The 20,003-nt window shown below is 44.1% G+C and overlaps 3 protein-coding genes across 5 annotated transcripts; 1 reads left to right on the forward strand and 2 right to left on the reverse strand.

The window, feature by feature from the left end:
• The first annotated feature begins 1,083 nt into the window (after nucleotides 1-1,083).
• Nucleotides 1,084-3,262, forward strand: LOC123086952 (formin-like protein 20). 3 transcript variants are annotated; one of them, XM_044508820.1, is made up of 3 exons: nucleotides 1,085-1,672; nucleotides 2,248-2,393; nucleotides 2,676-3,262. In XM_044508820.1, the coding sequence occupies exons 1-2, from the start codon at nucleotides 1,126-1,128 to the stop codon at nucleotides 2,343-2,345; spliced, it is 645 nt and encodes a 214-aa protein (XP_044364755.1). In that variant the 5' UTR covers nucleotides 1,085-1,125; the 3' UTR covers nucleotides 2,346-2,393; nucleotides 2,676-3,262. The 3 variants fall into 3 exon arrangements, with proteins under 3 accessions (XP_044364756.1, XP_044364755.1, XP_044364754.1); XM_044508821.1 differs by having other exon boundaries at nucleotides 1,084-1,672; nucleotides 2,274-3,261; XM_044508819.1 differs by having other exon boundaries at nucleotides 1,086-1,672; nucleotides 2,248-3,260.
• A 5,742-nt stretch (nucleotides 3,263-9,004) lies between these two features.
• Nucleotides 9,005-11,238, reverse strand: LOC123086955 (UPF0481 protein At3g47200). Its single transcript, XM_044508823.1, has 2 exons — nucleotides 10,389-11,238; nucleotides 9,005-10,059 (listed from the first exon to the last, which is right to left on the reverse strand). Exons 1-2 carry the CDS (start codon nucleotides 10,992-10,994, stop codon nucleotides 9,352-9,354), a joined length of 1,314 nt encoding a protein of 437 aa, XP_044364758.1. The 5' UTR covers nucleotides 10,995-11,238; the 3' UTR covers nucleotides 9,005-9,351.
• A 5,802-nt stretch (nucleotides 11,239-17,040) lies between these two features.
• On the reverse strand, nucleotides 17,041-19,336 carry LOC123086954 (beta-fructofuranosidase, insoluble isoenzyme 3-like). Its single transcript, XM_044508822.1, has 3 exons — nucleotides 19,050-19,336; nucleotides 17,605-18,953; nucleotides 17,041-17,368 (listed from the first exon to the last, which is right to left on the reverse strand). The coding sequence occupies exons 1-3, from the start codon at nucleotides 19,240-19,242 to the stop codon at nucleotides 17,165-17,167; spliced, it is 1,746 nt and encodes a 581-aa protein (XP_044364757.1). The 5' UTR covers nucleotides 19,243-19,336; the 3' UTR covers nucleotides 17,041-17,164.
• Between the last annotated feature and the right edge of the window lie 667 nt (nucleotides 19,337-20,003).

The raw sequence follows: 20,003 nt of genomic DNA on the forward strand, positions 1-20,003 counted from the left end.
ACACTGTCTTGTACTACAAATTCTGTTTTTGCCTACTAGCTAGCTACATGTTTTTGCTTACATATGCCCGCTTAATTAAGACATGCAAACGTGTGTGCATGCAGATTTCACTGGATCTTGTTAATCATTAAAGTTGATGAAGGAACAGTTGAAGTACTAGACTCACTACTTAAGAAACCAACTGACTACACCATCGTGAAGGGGATGGTCAACAGGTAATTTCAATCATTATTAACTATATCTCGGCCTATTTAATTAGTTCATCATTTCCTAATAACAACTATTTAATAACCCCTTTATTCATTTTCTTTGTCGGCAGGCAGGGCTTGGGCAAAGTTCATCAGGGCCACTCCAGGCCCATGGAAACAAAATCTAAAATGGTATCGACCCCAGGTAAGTAATTAAGTAGTACTAGCTAGCTGCCATCTCTTTAATTATCATGCTTGATTAATTATTATCTGATCAAATTCCATTCTTGTAAAGGCCCTGAAGCAGGCGCCGAGGAATAATCTGTGTGCATACTACGTTTGCGAGAACATTCGCATGATGGCGTCCGAAAGGAGCAGATCTCAAAGACAGGAGTGGGTACGTTTGTCAGAACACTATTCATAATTTTTACACCATTATCGATATTTAGTCACACAACTAATACACATGCATATTGATCTCATTCTTAACAATCTAAAGAGGTGCGGGAGAAGCTCCTACCAGAGGACCGCATAGAAGCAATTCAAGAGGAAATAGCGGGATTTTTGCTCGACCAGGTCATAGATCCCAAAGGAGAATACTATTACCCGCTACCGCCCCCATGAACCACTTTCAATTGTTATCGTACTCCGAAGGCACCAATTAAGCTAATGCCATTGACTCTGAAGGCATCAATTAAGAGAAATAATAGATAGCTAGCTAATTATATATATATATATATATATATTTATATATATATATATAGTAGCACTATTTTGATTCTGGGATCAGAATAGTTATTTGGATCACAGCAGCCGGCCCGATGAGGTGTTCCTGAGATTAAGAGCAACACTAGACCGGCCCATTAGCACATCACCGAACGGCCTAATAACCCGGCGACGACCTTCCGTCTGAACGCTATCTCTAACCTCCCACGAGATGCTCAAAAAAAAAAAAAAAAACCTCCCACGATTCCACCATCCTCCTCCGGTAGCGCCGCCGCCGTCCACCGGCCTCGTCCTGCCCACCTTACGTCGGCCTCCTCCTACGAAATCGCCGCCGCCCGTCTCCAACGGAACCGCCGCCGGCCTCATCCCGTGGCCCTGCAGCCGCCCTTTTGCTGCGGCCACGCGCCTTCCTCCTGCCGCGGCCTTGCCCCCGGTCTTCTCCAGCGGCCGCGCACCGTCCTCCTGCCGTTGCCCCGCCCCGATATCCTCCCGCGGACGCGCCTCCGCCGACCCCCAACAGGATCCCGTACCTCCACCACCCCCAAGATCCTACGCCGCTGGGCGGGATCCGACGCCCCGCATCCATGTCCCGGCGATCCCAAGCACGCCGCCTGCCGCGTGCACTCGACATGACACCTCCTGCCTCCCCACGTCGCCGCCTACACCGCAATCACACATCACTCCGGCCGGGATCCGTGGCGCAGTCCAACCTCGTCCGTGCGTGCAGTCCCTCCTTGTCTGCTCGCTTGACAGCAGAGGTGAGATCTCCCTCTCTGCCCCCTCCTCCACCTCATGACCTCCTTGCAGACAATTCACCGAGGGCTGGCAGTTCAATTTGCTCCAGCAATTCTATTTTGTCATGTGCATCACCGAGATGAATATGTCTGTGTTTCGTTTAGTATACATTGAGTAAGTTCGGTATTGTTTTTTCAATTCGCTCCAGCACTCCTAGTATTTTCAATTTGGCGTGTATATGTACATTGAGAAAGTTAAGTATTGTCGTGCTCGACAATGGCCATGAAGAGCTAAGTAACTTTGTCTAATTATCTATATGGGTGCATATCTTGTGTTTGTTGAAACGCTGCCACACACAAGAATACTAGTTCCATCAGTTTCAAGTACGTGTGATGTGGTCCTCTGTTTGTTTATTCTTCCGGGAAATTCTTGCAGTGTTCTACATTCCCTTGTTTATTGTAGTGGGGCATGCACTGCTTGTTCCATGAAAAAAATCTGTAGCTAGCTGCTGGTGCACCTACTCTCTCGCCGGGACGACTGGCTGATGTGTGTCTATCACTAGGTGCTAATTCTCTATCTATTTGATTCTGATCCGCAGCAAATACTGCTTCCAAAAATATGCAGAAGGAGCTCCGGATTTTGATGTCTGAAGTTCAGCTGTACCATGGAGACTACTGCGGCCGTTCGAAACACTAGCAGGCGACGTGCTAACCAGCTGCAGGTCACGGTCTCCTCGAGTTGCAGGTCCCGCCCTTTACCCATCAGCGTCGTCGCATGCGCCCTACTTAATATTCTACGGCTGAATATTATCGTAACAGTCTTCTTCAACCCATTGTTTTTCTTCAAAAAGGTTCAGAGTTCTATTGGGTTAGAAGCCACAGGAGAGCAATTACATTTGTGTTTGCTTTTCAGTAAATATTCTAGGGCTGAATGTTATCCTAACAGTCGTTCAAACCATGGTTTTTCTTCAGAAGGTTCAGAGTTCTATTGGGTTAGAAACACGTACAGTTTGCCAGCTTGTTTCAGGTCGTCTAAATCTGGAGTTCTGGACTATTTGATCTACCGGGTTGCCTGCGCCGGCCTTCGAAGCCTACCGAGGTGGTGCCCCACTACTGCCAGCGTCTCCCTGCACCCCTCCTCGACACCACAAGGACGACAGAGATATCAAGTTGTTGCTCTTGCTCTTCAACTACATCTTTAGGTTCACAAAAGTTCAGCTTGGCGCGGGATGAAAGTTCAGCTGGTGGGGGGCCCTGGCAACAGCAACGTTTCGCTGTGCGGTGTAGGCTACGGTGGCAGCACCATTTTAATTTATGTGTTTCTACTACTGCCAACAGAGGAGAAGAATGGCCAGCACCGAGCTACTACTGCTACTGCTTGTTTTTGCTTGCACAGCCAATTTGGGCGTTACCAGGAACATGACAAAGCGAGAAAATTATGGAGTGATAGAGATAAAAGAGTAGTGTGCCTACGTGGTGTGGATATGAAACGTGTGGTGTGTGAGAGGATAAGGAATGTGTGTTACTATTCAGTGATAAAATAACTTGTGGTTCAGAGAAAAGCAACGTTCTATTTACCTAGCGCTCACGATCAGCTATGAAGCTTGTATCTTTTAACTCTGATTCACACTAGAACATTATAAAAGAATTCAAAATTATTTGTTTTAATATTTTCACTACTTAACAAGAATGGTTAAATTTCAAGATACGAAATACTTGACAATAAAGAAGAAAAATAACATTCAAAAACCTCAAAACTTCAATGAGATAAACAAGCAGATTTCATTCACTCTCTCACTTCAAAACACATGGGAAAAAACCATGTAAAAATCACGGTAGAAGTTCATCATTAAAAAAAGACGAAGTTCAACCGAGAACAAAAGGAAGAAAGTATCATGTCACAAAAAGTAAAAAAGGAAGTTCATCACTAAAAAGACGAAGTTGAAATGAGAACAAAATGAAGAAAGTATCACGTCACAAAAAATCAAAAAGGAAGTTCAACATTAAAAAAAGACGAAGTTCAAACGAGAACAAAAGGAAGAAAGTATCACGCTACAAAAAATCAAAAGGATCACCACACAAAACATACTAAGTTTGCAGAATAAAATAAAACTATATTGTTTTATTAAGTTTAATAGGTGAAACCAAAAAAGTTAGATGAGAATGAAAGTTTATAAAAATGTATTTTTAGCATTGCTAAATTAAAAAAATTAGAAGTTCAAATTTTAAAAATAGAGCACTTCAAATTTATATAAAAAAGGATTTTCACCATTCCTAAAAAATTCTAGAAGTTCAAATTTAAGTAATTGAGCGGTTCGATATTTATTACATAACCAGGATTTGATCCGTTACTAATGAATAACACCAAGAAGTCCTAATTAAAAACATGAAACTATTTGATGTTCATAAAAAACTCAGATTTCCCCAATACTAAAGATTAAAACCATGAAGTTCAATTTTAAAAAATGGAGCAGTTCAATGTATATAGAAAAACTCAGGTTTCTCGTTACTAATGAATAGAACCGAGAAGTTCAATTGGAAAAAGCGGAGCAGTTTGATATTTATTAAAAAAAATCAAAATTTTCTAGTTACTAAAGAATAAAACCAATAAGTTCAATTTGAAATAAGGAAGAAGTTCGATATTTCTAAAAAACTCCAATTTCCACATTTCTAAGAATACACAATGAAGTTCAAATAAAAAAGATAGAGTGGTTCAAGGTCTATAAAACACTCAGATATTTTCACGTAACCGAGAGAAGCTTAGGTTGATAACTGCCAGAAGTTCACGTACTACACGGCGTATATTTTGTATTAAAAAGAATAAAAAAGCTAGGGCCGAAAGTTTTGTTACTAGAAGTTCAAGTGCTCTGCCCGAGAAAGTTAAAAAATCTTGTGAGAGAGGTTGAACAAAAAGCATGACAGAAGTTCAAGGTGAAACAACGAGAAGTTCAATACTGCAAGGAATGCATTTCAGATAGTAATATAAGAGTAGAAAACAAAAAGGTTAAAAGGTTTGTTGCAAGAAGTTCACGTGCTCCCCCGGTGAAGTTCAAGATCTCTAGTGCAAGACGTCCGACCTTCAATTATATATAAAAACAGGCAAAAACGACGTTGTTTTTTCCATTTATAAAACTGCTCTTAAACGATAAAAATTTGTAACGTATGTCTACATGAAAAAGATGCTCCTATTCATAAGCTTTTCAATGGTATATTATATGCTATATTCCGATGAATGGTTTAAAAGTTTTATGTATACCGTTAAAAACACAATTTTACGCATTCAAAAAATTATTTTGAACCGCCGCGAGTATGAAAAACTGAACAACACGAGAAAGTTGCGTGTTTGCAACAGCTTTCCATCGGCATATCATTTGCTCAATTCCGGTAAGTGGTTTGAGAGTTACATGCAAAAACATCACGTCATAAACAGAGTGAAGTTCAAACAGACGTGCGCGGGAAGTTCAACTACTTCACACAGTGCATTTCCATTCGCGATGAAGGCATAAATTATGATCTCATCATTTTCTAATTTACTTCAAAACAACAGGAATATCATTTGTGTAAGTTCAAGTCCTCGTCCAAGAAATTTAAAAAAATTATCGTAAGAGAGGTTTGTATAAAAATAATATCATTTATGTAACACTGACGAAATGGATGGGAAAATTAAAAACGAAAATACGTCACAGAAGTTCAACGTGAAAACAGCCCGAAGTTCGACTACTATAGTGAATGAATTGGAGATGAAAAACTTTTAAATTTGTCGCGAGTATGAAAAAACGATCAACACGGGAAAGTTGCGTGTTTACAACAGCTTTCCATCGGTATATCACTTGCTCAATTCCGGTGAGTGGATGGAGAGCTACGGGCAAAAAAATCACGTGAAAAACAGAGTGAAGTTCAGGTACACGCGCCGAGAAATCCAGGTTCTTCACGCGGTGCATTTTCAAAGAATCTGTTTTGCGATAAAGGCAGAACGCATGATCCCGCCGTTTTCGAAATTACTTGAAAACGGCTAGGAATCAGAGAAAACCATCAACATGAAAAAGTTTCGTATTTTCCGTAGCTTTTTAGCGGTATATTATTTGCCCCATTCCGATAAAGTTTGTAGAAATTACGGCAAAAATACGTTTTTAACCATTTTCAAAACTGACATAAAACCGTAGTGAATTAGGAGAAACAATACATACCAAAACGTTTCGCATTTCTTCAAGCTTTCCAACGCCATATCATTTGCTGCATTTGGACGTACGGTTAAAAAATTAGCTCAAAAATACGAACTCGGTGGAACTTGTATTATTTTCTAAATTACTTTTAAACCATTCAAAATTAGAAAAAACTTTTAACATAAAAAAGTAGCGCATTTTCATAAGCTTTCCAACTCCATATTATTTTCCTCAATTGGATTAGCCGTTTAGAAATAACGTCAAAAATACGAACTCGGGTGTTCGGTTTACGAAATTTTACGATTTTCTGAATTACTTTTTAACCGTAGGGAATTAGAGAAAACTTTCACCATGTGAAAGGAGCGGTTTTGCAGCAGCTTTCCAACGCCATATTATTTGCCTCATTCCGATAAACAGTTTAAAAATGCGATCGAAAATACGATTCACGTTTTTTGTGTGAAGAAAAAAAATAGTTTTCAAAACTGCTCTTAAACCGCTTATATTTTGCCAAAATTTTAACTTGGGTCATGATACTAATGTCCATAGCTATCCAACGGTATATCGCAAGCCCTATTTGAACACCTTTTAGCTGAAGTTCAACCTAGTACTCGGGGAAGGTCAGGCGCGTTACTCGGGAAGTTCATGTTGTGATTAGAATATTATTCTGATCCCGTGATCAGAATAGTGTTTATATATATATATATATATATATATATATATATATATATATATATATATAATGATCGGTTCTACTAGAAATTCTATTTATATATATGCATAACGTGTACAATATGTAGTATCGTAAAATACCAGCAAACAAAAAAGAATTAAATGGAAAACACAAAATTAAATGAAAAAGAAATCATAAACCCAAACCCCCCAACCTTTTAATACCGGTTGGTGTCACCAACCGGTACTAAAGGGCACCCTGCCCCCGAAGCTGGCTCGTGTCACGTGGTTGCCTTTTAGCACCGGTTCGTGCTGAACCGGTACTAAGGGGGGTGGGCTTTAGTGCCCACACGTTACTAAAGGGCCTTACGAACCGGTGCTATTGCCCGGTTCTGCACTAGTGTTGTGGTTTGTCGTGACTTCTATGGGAATTATTTGCGAAGCTCATCTCTAGTGATATTTGGTATGCACGCCGCTAACACACTTGAGACAATCGCGTGTCACGAAGGTCTAGCACTGGCTGAAGACCTTGGACTCCACAATTTTGTTGTTGCCTCATATCCGAAGTAGGTTGTTAATGATATGGCAAATGGTGGTCGGGGACACAATGGTGTGATCATCGGTGATATCAAGTCTAGAGCAACTAGTTTTAATTGTCATTTTTCTTTTGAACCTCATTTAGGTAATGAGGATGCTCATAATTTAGCTAGATTCTCCCTCTATTTAGGCCAGGGTCGCCACATGTGGGTTATGCAACCCCATGACCCAAATGTAATCCCACAAACTGTGATATTTGATGAATAAAGCATTGCTTTACTCCTCAAAAGAAATTAGGAATATCATTTGCGATCGTATAGGAAGTATCGCTAGAGATAGGTGCTTTGTAAGTGTAGGACTATACCATCACATCTAGGCATTTCACCACTACAAAAAATGGCATTTAATTCATAGTAACTTTCCAAAAGAAAATTTATTTTTTGAAAGGATGGATTATTGAATGCAAATGACAAAAACATGAAGTATCCGACATAGATACCATGACTTTTTAAATTTCACAAGAATCCAAAGAACTTGGGTTTACACTAATGTGAGTGTATACCCATAGAATCACATAAACAATTTGTAAGAGCTCTAAACTAAAATCAAGTGGAAAAAAATGTGTGGCTGAAGTCCTACAATAATAACCATACAATCACATAAGCCTATGATAGATTCGAATGGGCTTACCTCCAAGCAGTTATGTTAAAACTGGGATTTACTGAAAGGTGGGTGAGCATTGTGATGAGTACGATAAGCTCGGCGAAATTTTCAGTTTTATTTAATGGGAAGAAACTTCAGGAATTTACACCATCACGAACAATCCGATAAGGGGGGTCTGACCTCTCCATATTTGTTCTTCTTGGCAACAGAGGGCCTTTCGAGCCTCCCCAAATCAAAAAGTGAGTCATCAATCTTCATGGTCTGCAGATGGTCCCTTTGTCCCCATCAGTAAACCATATTTTATTTGTAGATGGCAGCCTATTGTTCTTCAAGGCTAATGGCGTAGGAGCATCTGAGGTGCACTAGGTGTTGGACACTTACTGTTTGGCTACAGGGCAACAGATAAATTTTGCAAAATCATCAATCTACTTCAGTAAAGATGTCCTTAAAAATATTAGGACGGACATAGAAGGGATTGCTACAAGTTGCGAACAAGACATTGAACGAAAAATATCTTGGGATGCCATCTGATGCGGCGTCATCCACAAATGGGGCATTTAAATACTTAAAGGATCGCTTATGGAGCAGGTCCAGGGATATATTGAAAGAACTATGTCAATGGCGGGGAAAGAAATTTTGGTAAAGTCAGTAGCCCAAGTTGTGCCTGTATACTCTATGTCTTGCTTCAAGCTTCCAAGGGGTCTATGTGAGAAACTAAACATGTTAATCAGGAAATTTAGGTGGGGAAGTATAGATGGACAGTGAAAGCCACACTGGGTTTCTTGGAAGGACATGATGCAACCCAAAGGCATGGGAGGCCTAGGGTTCAAGGATTTCTAGCTGTTTAATTTATCTCTGCTTGCAAGGCTGGCGGATTGGGTTGAGCAAGCAGTTCGATAAGAGATTGGAATATGTTGTCCCTATCAAGGCAGTCACGACAAAGGGGGTTACATCTCTTGTGGCAGACCCTGTCCATGGCGAGGGTACGGGCCGGGCTCGACATGTAGTCACCGTTGTAAAGAGTAAAAATACTTCCAGCGTTGAGTGGGCATGACCCGTGTGTATGATGAATAGAGGGAGCGGGGGAGAGAGTAACGTACCACGCGAACAAACCCATGCTCCAAAACCACCTTCCATGCATCAGGGCGGGGGAAGAGGGGAGTCATTTGTCCATTTTTGTGAACTTCAGATTGTCACATACCCAAGTTTATATTCTATTCATGAAATCTTAAAGGTTATTTGGATTAAACAATTTTGTAGTTGTAAACAAAAGCTTTTTTAGTCAAGATACATCAATTTATTCCCAAATTATTTGTTGCATAGATGTCCATAATGAACGAAACTTATATACATGTTGTTAACACACATTATATGCTTAAAAACACAGTATCGAATGTACATTTAGATGGTACTTGCTCCTTGCAAATTATAGTGCACATAAGATTTCTTTTATCAAATCGCCAAACTTCATAAAACTAGACCAAGTTTATAGAAAAAAATATCGATATTTTCTATACCAAACCAATACCACTATATTTGTATATGGTGTACATTTTGTATTGTAAATGTTTATTTAGTATAAATTTGGTCACAGTTTACAAAGTTTGACTTTGAAAAAAAAATCTTATATGCACTATAATTTGGCAGGGATGGCATACTAACTTACTACTGCTAGGATATTAGCTTGTAAAAGGGTGCAACCGTATAGAAGGTCTGCAAAAGTGTGGCAACTAGTAGAATAATGGTGGCGACGAGGGAAATGAACACCCAAGGGTTTCTCAAGTAGGTTTGTATGAAGTTAGCTCGCCACCTGTTCCATCTCTTCCTGCAGTGGGCATTCACCTGTCGCTGCACATCGTGGAGCCTACTAGAAGGGCTCATCACTCCTCCCTTGTTTAGCGTGTTGTTTAGGAGCTTAGCGACCTCTTCATCGCTGCCCAACCCACTCTCGATAATCATCTTAGATCTGAGCAGGGCGACATCCTTGGCCGAGCTAATCATGTTGTCCATGAAGATTACGTAGGCCGTCACGGCATTGCCAGCAGAAGGGTGGAGCCGTTCGAATGCCATTAGATTGAGGAACCTCTTCTCGGTGCCTTCGTTGACCCTAACCGCCGGCATGCTTAGCACGCCATGCTCGAAGTGGACGTCGAGGAGGCTGTCGGTGTCGCTCACCTTGAAATGGATTCCTGCTTCATAGATCTCCATCGCGGAGGGCATGACATACGCCTTCGAACCTTTGCGATCTTGGTGGTCGTCATGGGTAAGGCTTTGGTGTAAGATGTCGAGGGGATGGAGCCCGAGGGGGTTTATATCAACCACATGTCGGCGCCAAGGACAAAGGGAATCAAGCACCAACTTTCTTATCTCTCGAGCATCCTGTAGGAAAGTTGACATATATAGAGGGTTACATCTAACGTGCATTCTGCATCGAAACACATATACATTTACTTTTTAGTCACTTTTAACAGCTCAGTAATTTGACAGTGTGTGTGTATCTACAAAAGAAAAGTATCTATATATGCGCAATTTAAATTTTAGTACAAAGCAGTTTGAACCTGCTATTTTGATGCTCCATGTTATTCTAGTAAATGGTACTCCTTCTGTACCGAAATACTTGTAGTTGGGAGAAAATGGTAGGATGGTATTTATTATCATATGAAATAAATGAAAATGGAAAATATGAGAAAAGAGTAATGAGTACGTACCTGATATTTGTCATGGTCGAGAACAAGGAATAGCCTGTGGAGAAGAAGCAGTGGCAGCTGGTTCTCCATGACGACCATGTCGGACTGGATATACAGCCACAAGTAGAGGTAACCGTACTGGCTAAAGACGGGGTCGTTGGGCGCGTAGTCGCCCTGCACCTTCCCCCGCAGCGCGTCCATCCTCATGGCCTCCAGCAGGAAGCAGCCGTCGGTGAGCATGAGCTCGACGAAGCGCTGCCGGTTATCGTCCCCGCGCCACTCGGTGCCGAGGTCCTTGTACGCCTCCTGGAGCTGCTGCGTGACCTCGGCCACGGCGTTGACGAACTCCCGCAGCGGCCTCCCGGAGCGCTTGACGAGGTGCACCACGGCCCGGCGCTTGTGCTCCTCCATGGGGAGCAGGTCGGGCTCGCCGTGGTGAAAGGGGCCGAGGGAGACGAGCTCCGGCCGGTACGCCTTGGTGTTGTGCAGGTTCTTGATGCGCTCGGGGACGAGGTAGATGGAGTGCCGCTTCCAGCGCGCCATCTCCACCGCCGGGTCGATGTCGCCGATCGTCCTCTCCATCTCCATCACCCAGCTGCTGGAGCCGATGGACGGCGCCTTCTCCATTTTTAGCTCACCTTTGATCAGCTTGCGGCTTACCCTTTATTTAAAGCCGGCCGGGGAGTCCTTGCGTATATATACATAGATAGATACGAATAGCACCATGCAGTCTGTACGTAAGCGCGCGAATACGTAGCACACTGATCGAACAAGGCTATCTTTACATGAACTCGTATTAGCTACTCCAACATATGCATATATACGTACGTACTTGTCTTGGTGTAGTCCATCGGCGGCGGCGTAACGATTACCAAAGATATGAAAGGACACTTCATGGAACAGCCGGAATATGTGACAAAGGGTGTCTACTAAAGCTACCTGATCTAGCTAGATACTGCTCTCTATGCATACAGTAGACGGAGCACGGTGGTATGTACAGTGCTAATGGCAGCGAACCGGAACCTTTCTTAGATGGGAGGCAAAGAAAAAGACCCGGCCGGGCCGGCCGGGTCATACGGGGAAGCGTGTGTAGTTGGTGCACTCTGTCGCGCTTTATGCATGTGTGTTGCCTCCTTCGCACGCTCGGGGCTCGGCAGTGCAGCAGGTGAAACTTGGTGATGGTGCCCGGTTCAGCAGTGCAGCAGGTGAAACGGTCATGGTGCACCGCGCAGTGCACGCCGCTGTGTGTCGTCAAGAAAATAAATAGTAGTACAAAACATGCACTTTCAACAACAAAAAATGACATATATTAGTTTACTCAAATGATAAGTGCCATACGTGTGGCATGAAGTACTCCGGGTCTGGTGTTTTTTACAACTAAAGTTGTCATCCGAAAAGAAAAACAAACCAAAAAAAACTGAAACTTGCCGTCTTGCATCACTAAACTTGGCATCAAAACCGCCTGCAGTTGCCATGTGTTTGTGTCATACGTGCGGCATTTATCAGGGTCCTTAGTTTAAGAGCACGGCGTCCCGGTGGAGTCTGCGAGCACAATGTCCGGCACGTACGTCTTGGTTGCGTGGTCGTATGTGCCGAAGGTGTAGTACCCGAATCGCGTCAAGTCGAGGCTCACCTTGAGCATGTGCTTTACATCGCCGAGGACGCCATGGGAGGTGACAGGGTAGAAGTCCACACACTCCGACATGCCGGTGTCGCCGTGGTGTAGCTCTCGGCGCACCAGCACCCAGTGCCAGAAGTCTCGGCTCTGATGCAGCACCACAAGGCCCCGGTGGTTGTCCTTGGTCCCGATGATCAGGCACTAGAGCCTATCGGGTCCCCGCCACGCATTTGTCGGGTCACGTTACGCGGTGGCGTTGACCCTGGCATGATGACGGGGTTGAATTCTGATTTGACCCACTCCCGAAGGTAGGATGCTCATCTTATCGCGGCCTCCGATGCTCTGAACTATGGAGCGGCCGATCTGCGCGGAATGCACAATTGAGCATCAATTGTTAGTTAGTGCAGGAGCATCAATCATGTTAAGGTGCAGTGGCCATTTTGCAGTTCGGGGTGGGGGGGGGGGGGGGCATGGCCCCCAGCTATGGTATAATCTTTAAAAGCAAAAGGGCCTAGAGGCCCAGATGTTTTCTAACCAAGTCCATCGCCGAGAATGACAACTCAACGTCGTCTTACACTGGTGTCGTGAGCCCGAGGACCTCTAAGTAGTCCCCACCCTTGACGAGCACATTCGTGATGTTGACATGGGACGACAAGTCCTTTATTTTTGACAATATGCCAGCACCACTAGTAGAATTCTGCAGGAATATTGTCAGGCCCAGGAGCCCTATTAGCCTCCATAGCAAATAGGCTCCTTTAGTTCCTCCTCCTAGAAGTTTTTAATCAGATAATTATTATCCCTATCATTGAGTTTCTCATCCCCCCCGCCCCCACGTGTCAGGATTCGTATGAAATTGGTTCCCAGGAGCAGGACCAAACAGGTTTTTATAGTACTCAGTAGTGTGGGTGATAAGGTTATTCGTACCCTCAGTTTCCACCTCTCCACGTTTCAGAGGATGAATAGTATTTTTCCTTTTACGCCCATTAGCAATCTTATAAAAATAGTTAGTATTTAGATCACCTTTGAGCAGCCAACGCTCGTGTTATTGTTGAAGCCAAAAGATCTCTTCATTAACTAGGATCTCATGAAGCTCAAAATTCACATCCAGCTTTCTGTTATACAATTCAGGAGTTAAAGGACGAACTTCCTCATATTCTTCTAATAAGGATAGTTCCATCCTCAAATCTTTCTCTCTTTTTATCATAACCATGTTTATTAGACCCCCAGCCCTTAAAAGTCTAACTTAATTCTCCTAAGTTTAATGTTGAGAATATCAATAGGATCAACAACATATGCAACTCTAGACCAAATTTCTCAACCAGGGTGTAGAACTCATCATTTTTCAACCAAGTTAGGTCAAACTGAAACTCTCTAGGATTAGGCGCATCCTTACTTTCATCTCCTGGGGAGAGAAGTAAGGGGTTATGATCACAGACAAATTTCCTAACCAAGACCAAGGGAGTTATGATCTGAACATCTGCACAGAAGTAAGGGGTTATGATCAAAGAGTTCAGAGACAAATTACTTGGAAGTGAAAGACACAAAGCAAAATAACCCATCTAATCTCTCATATCATGACACCTCAAGTCTGTTATTAGATACTACCTAATAATCTAGCTATACAAATGTACATCTTCCGCGTCAATCATCTGATCAGTTGATCGATGTCCATGTTGATCTTGGCCGACCGCATGTGGTACACGTTCAGGTGCGTGACTTTGACGTCTGGCCCGCAGCATGCCTTGTTGCCGACGGCCTTTGTGGCGTAGACCCTCACAATATGCTCTGTCGTGGCCTCCTAAGCTCTCCACCATGGAGTGGTCAATCTGCGCAGAATGCACCAATTGACTTTTCTGGTCTTTGTTATACAACTTTGATTATGATTTTCATGTGGTCTACAAAATTAGTATGCAGACATATAAAATAAAATTGTTTCAAAACACAAATACGATTGTGCCATTTATACATGTTTAATACATATATTTTGACATATATTAACGGTCAAAGTCATGCATCAAAGACCGAGCAAAGTCAATTTCGTCTTATATTTTGAGGAGGGAGTACCACTGTTAAGACAGTGGTGTAGTAGGTTGGTGTAATGTACCAAAGGTTCTGAGAGGTATCTTACTGCCGGTCTCGACAACGTCAACGTTAATGAAGCCGGTGAAGGTCGGCTTGTAGAGGTTGTCGGCATAGGACAACCTAATTTTTGCTATGGGTTTGTCTAGATCTCAGTCGACTGAGACTTCGCGAAGTCTCGATCGACTGATGACATCAGCATACGTATATGATATCAGCATATGTACAAACTAGGCCTGCTTTGTTTATGGAACTGTTTGCATGTTTTTGTTGCTATGGGCTGGCTTTGTATTTCTACTGGGCTTTTATCTCATCTTTTCCCCTGTGATCTGTTGCTTTGTTGCCAGATTTTTTTTCCTCTTCTTGTACTTGGGATGTACAACTGCAAGTATAATACTCCCTCCGTTTCTAAATATTTGTCTTTTTAGAGATTTCAACAAGTGACTATATACGAAGCAAAATGAGTGAATCTACACTTTAAAATATGTCTATATACATCCGTATATGGTAGTCCATTTAAAATCTCTAAAAAAACAATTATTTAGGAACGGAGGGAGTATGTGTTTTGCTATCCAGCTACAACCTCAACGAGTGAGGTAATTTTTTTGTTCAAATCATAGCATTATTTTTTGCCGGAAAAAATCTTGTATGCAATACGATGCATGCTTGTGTTGTTTTTTATATGGGCATGTAACTTATTGTCATTTTTTCGTTCGTGAAAAAATACAAAGTATTTGAACACAAAGAAAAGATATTGAAGAAAAAATAATAGTTTTGTGCTTGCTATTGCTTGCCCGCGAGCTATGAAGTTGTTGCATGCTGTTGTTAAAGTACAGAAGGACAAAGGTCAAACACATAGGTATATAGAATATATACACCATTTTTGTTACACGAACAATTTTTTAAAAGTGAAAATCACATGAGCATTTTTTAAGAACCGTGAACAGTTTTCAATTTTATGGACAGTTTAAAAGAAATATGAAATATGTTTTCAAATATGGACAATTTTTTAAATGCATGAACATTTAATAAGAATTGCATGAAAAAATCTAGAAAATTGTTCATCGCGTATTGAAAAAATGTTCACTGCATATTTGAAAAGTGCTCACTAATTATTTAAAAATCCTTAAACATGTATTTTTTAAAATATTCATATACATGCAAGGAAATGTATTTCTACTAATGGGAAATGAAAATCATATTAAAGGGGAAAAGGAGCAAATTAACTGCAAGTGTCCCTCTTCCACCGCCCTCCAGCAAAACAAGCATCGGTTGCAATTGAGGGCGACTCTTGCAGTTGCGTGCCGGGCGTCAGACATGCAACTACCCCCCCTCCCCCTCTCTCTCCCGCCGCCCACCGACAAAACAAAGGTCAGTTGCAGTAGGGTGCGTTGACATGCAGTTTCACTCAAGGGCGACACTTGCAGTTGCATGCCTAGTGTCAAACATGCAACTCCCCCCTCTTTGGCCACCCTCCAACGAAACAAAGGACAATTGAAGTCGGATGGGTAGACATACAATTGCAGTCGGGGGCAAAACTTACAGTTGCGTGCCTACAGTCATACATGCAACTACCCCCCCCCCCCTCCTCCAGATGTCCTTCGACTTAAGAAAAAGTTTAGTTGCAATCGGGTGGGTAGACATGCAGTTGCAGTCAAGAACAACACTTGCAGTTGCATGCCCAGTTTGAAGCATGCAACTACCCCCCTCCTGCCGCCCATCAATGGAGCAAAAGTCAATTGCAGTCGCTTGTGTGGACATGCAGTTGCAGTTGAGGGCGAAATTTGCAATTGCATGTTTAGTGACAAACATGCAACTACTCCTTCCCTCTCCCATTGTTCTCCGACAAAACAAAGGTCAGTTGTAGTCAAGGGCGACACTTGTAGTTGCATGCCTAATGTGAGGCATGCAACTTTACGGTGTACGCCTGTGAAAAAAAAGACACATAGCATATAAACACAATAAAAATTTGTTTTTGGGTAATACACAAAGAAACAAAGTAAAAAAAAAGACAGGATGCAAATAAGCAAATAAAACAAAAGTCATGTAGAAAAGGCAACCACATCTCAGAATTAAAAAATAAGACAACAACATGTGAGAATAAAAATTGTTCACGCAATGTCAAAATGTAGGTTCCTAAAAAATATAAATGTTCCATATTTCCTAAACAAGAAAGATAAAAAAAATCGAAAATGGAAATACAAGTACAGATGTATACTGTATACATAAACAGAAAGTCATCTGCCCAATTAACTTTCTTCTTCTATGTGTTCAATTTTTTTTCTTCTGTACATACACGGTGCACACAACCCAGCAAAAAAGAAAAAGAAAAAACATACAAATATTTACATGGGACGACTACGAGAATATAAAAACAGACAATCACAAAAGAAAGGGCCACAAGCCACAACCCACAACCCAAGTAATGGAAGGCCTAGTGTGCTTTGAAAAGGAAGAATACATCAGCGATTGAAACAGGTCGATGAAACTGGAGAGCTAATCTCGTCGATTGAGACTTCATAAAGTCTTAGTCGACTGAGTTTTAGCATTCCCCTTTTGCTATAAATTTTGCCTTGGGGTCCGACTCGTTGGCCCAACCCCATAGGATGTGGCGTTGCTTCACCGGGTCGAGGAACGTTTGGGATGCGTACAAGTTACCGTAGTCGCAGCGGAGCCTATCGTTTCCGTCCGTGAGCGCCGCATCAGGCACGTACGTCTCGGTGGAATGGTCGTATGTGCCGAAGGTGTAGTAATCGAACCACGTAAGATCGAGGCTCACCTTGAGCATATGTTCTTGGGAGGGAATGTGACGTTCTTTTTTGCAGACAATTCTTGAGATGTTAATGGTATTTTACAGATTGCATCCTTCATACTGACGAGTTTATAGTGCTGGGAAACTTATTGACTTTTGAATATCAACATCAATGTTTGTTTGAGTTTTAGAGCATCATCAATGCAGTGCATACTAGTTTGCAGTAACTAAAAGATACACATCAAATAACCTGTCTAGCCTCTGGTATCATGACACCTCAAGTCTGTTATTTGATACTTATTTCCTAATAATCTAGCTATACAAATGTGCAATTATCATGCGCGTCGATCATCTGGTCAGTTGATTGATATCCGTGCTGATCTTGGCCGACCGCATGTCATACGCATTCAGGTGCGTAACCTTGATGTCTGACTCGCCGTGGTTGAACACGTAGAGGCGCGCCTTGTCGCCGACGGCCTTTGTCGGGTAGACCCTCGACAATATGCTTATTCTGCCGTGCCCTCCGAAACTCTCCACCATGGAGTGGTCGATCTGCGCACAATGCAGCGTAGAGCATCAATTGCTAGTTACAAAAAAACTAGAAGCCCGGATTAAGAAAAGTACACACATTTGGCCCCCAAACATGCTGATATGTAGTACTACCAGTAGCTACTTCCTCCGTTCCAAATTACTTGTCGGGGAAAATGATGTATCTAGAACTAAAATACATCTAGATACATCCATACCTGCACAAATAATTTGGAACCAAAGAAGTAGGTGTAACGTACCAAGGTTCTGAGAGGTATCTTGCCGCCAGCCTTCACAATGTCGACGTCGATGAATCCGGCGAAGCTTGGCTTGTAGAGGTGGTCGGCGTAGGACGACCTCGAGGGATCGTTGCACATCAGCACGACGTGCTTGCCGTCGTCGCCGTCCTTGAACACCCTGAAGAAGACCGCCGTCCTCTCCTTGAGCTCGTCGGACGCGAGCACCCACAGCCCGAACGGCCCCACGCCGCCTTTGACGTCCGCACCCCGCGCCGCGCACACCGTCTGCGCGTCGGCGCCGCGCCATGCCGGGTCGAACGGTTCGGCTTTGTCCAGGTCCATCGCCGCGAACGATACCTCCACGTCGGCCTGCGCCGGCGTCGTGAGCCCGAGGACCTCGAAGTAGTCCCCACCCTTGATGAGCCTGTCGGTGATATTGACGTGGTTGCCGCGGAGGGACTCGACCTCGGCGACCGGCCATTGCATGAGCTGCTTGCTGTTCGCCGCAAGCCAGATCTTCCTGGGGATGGCCTGCACGCCGGCCCAGCCCTTCCTGACGTCGTCGGCCGTGGAGTCTGACTCGTTGGCCCAACCCCACAGGATGCGGCGGTGCTTCGCCGGGTCGAGGAACGTCTTGGACGCATAAAAGTTACCGTAGTCGTAGCGGAGCCCGTCGTTGCCATCTGCGAGCGCCGCATCCGGCACGTAGGTCTCAGTGGCGTGGTCGTACGCGCCGAAGGTGTAGTACTCGAACCGTGTTAGGTCGAGGCTCACCTTGAGCACGTGCTTTACGTCACCAAGGACGCCATGGGAGGTGACGGGGTAGAAGTCCGGGCACTCCCACATGCCGGTGTCGCCGTGGTGCAGCGGTCGGCGCACCGGCACCCAACGCCGGAAGTCCCGGCTGCGGTAGAGCACCGCGATGCCCCGGTGGTTGTCCTTGGTCCCGACCACCAGGCGCCAGAGCCCGTCGGGTCCCCGCCACGCCGTCGTCGGGTCACGGAACGCGGTGGCGTTGATCCCGGGGCCCGGCGCGATGACGGGGTTGTAGTCGGGCTTGACCCACTCCCGGAGATAAGGATCCGAGAGGTCCTTGGGGTAGGCGACGTTCTGCACCTGCCGGCCGCCGCCATCGATGCCGGTGTACATGATGGCCGGCGTGCCGTCGGGCAGCACGGTGGCGGAGCCGGACCAGCAGCCGTTGACGTCGAAGGGCGCCGTGGGGTAGATGGCCGGCTGGAGCATGACCCAGTTGACGAGGTCCGTGGACACGGCGTGCGCCCAAACGATGTTGCCCCACACGGCCCCCTTGGGATTGTACTGGTAGAAGAGGTGGTACACGCCCTTGTAGTACATCACGCCATTAGGATCTGCAGTGCACACACGTACGCATCGAAAAATCAAGATAGCGAAAGACAATGTCGATCAAGATCAGCGAGGTATTCAATCTGCACATAAGTACGTACCGTTGATCCAGTGCATGGGGGGCTGGAAGTGGTAGCCGGTGCGGAGCGAGTCGTCGACGTCGACGGCGCGCCCGCCCTCGGCCTCCAGGGACTGCAAGTCGGGGAAGACGCGGTGCGACGCCTCCGCGATGGGCCACGACGACGACAGCGCGAGCAACAGGAAAACCACCCACGTTATCGGCTGGATCGCCATGCCCGAAACGATCAACGTGCTGCTCGCGGTTCAAACTACTGTAGTTGCTAGGTCGACGAGTACGTGGGAGGGACACACGAACGTGCGTTATAAGGGGAACCCAACCGGCCAACCTAGCAATCTGTAGATGCCCCATGATTTTAAAAAAGAGTCTACGTGCTAGTTTTTGCGTATTTTAAGTAACAAATAAAACGTGACAAGTCAGGATTGAAGATTAGAACAGGAGGGGCCATCCCTGTTAAAATCAGGGGGAGAGGGTTAGATTAGGAACTTTACATAACATTAACATTGCGTGGTTTTTTTTGCGAATCAACCTGTGGTTGAGTTGGTTAGGTGGACAGTGGTACCCCCACCCACCAGGGTTCAAATCTGGGTGCTTGCATTATTCCTGGATTTATTTCAGAATTTCCGGCGATACACTTTCAGTGGGAGGAGACGTTCCCGTCGACGACGAGGCGCCTACGGTGACTTTGTAAATCTCAAGATGATATGCCGGCTCAGTCTCTCGGAGGTGCTCATAGGGGTAGGGTGTGCGTGTGTGCGTTCATAGGGGTGAGTGTATGCGCGTGTATATGAGCGCTTGTGTCTGTACTGATGCTCAAAAAAAACATTACGTGTTTTTTTTCTTTTGATAGGAAGACCATCATGCTTTATCTACTACCACTATAAAAAAAAGAGAGGGGCAGATCCAAACAATCACATCCATCCATCATCAACATCTAATGGCTCTTAATCATCCGGTGTTTAACGCTACCAACCAC

The sequence above is a fragment of the Triticum aestivum genome, chromosome 4A (assembly GCF_018294505.1).
Source record: "Triticum aestivum cultivar Chinese Spring chromosome 4A, IWGSC CS RefSeq v2.1, whole genome shotgun sequence".
NCBI classification, from domain to species: Eukaryota; Viridiplantae; Streptophyta; class Magnoliopsida; order Poales; family Poaceae; genus Triticum; species Triticum aestivum.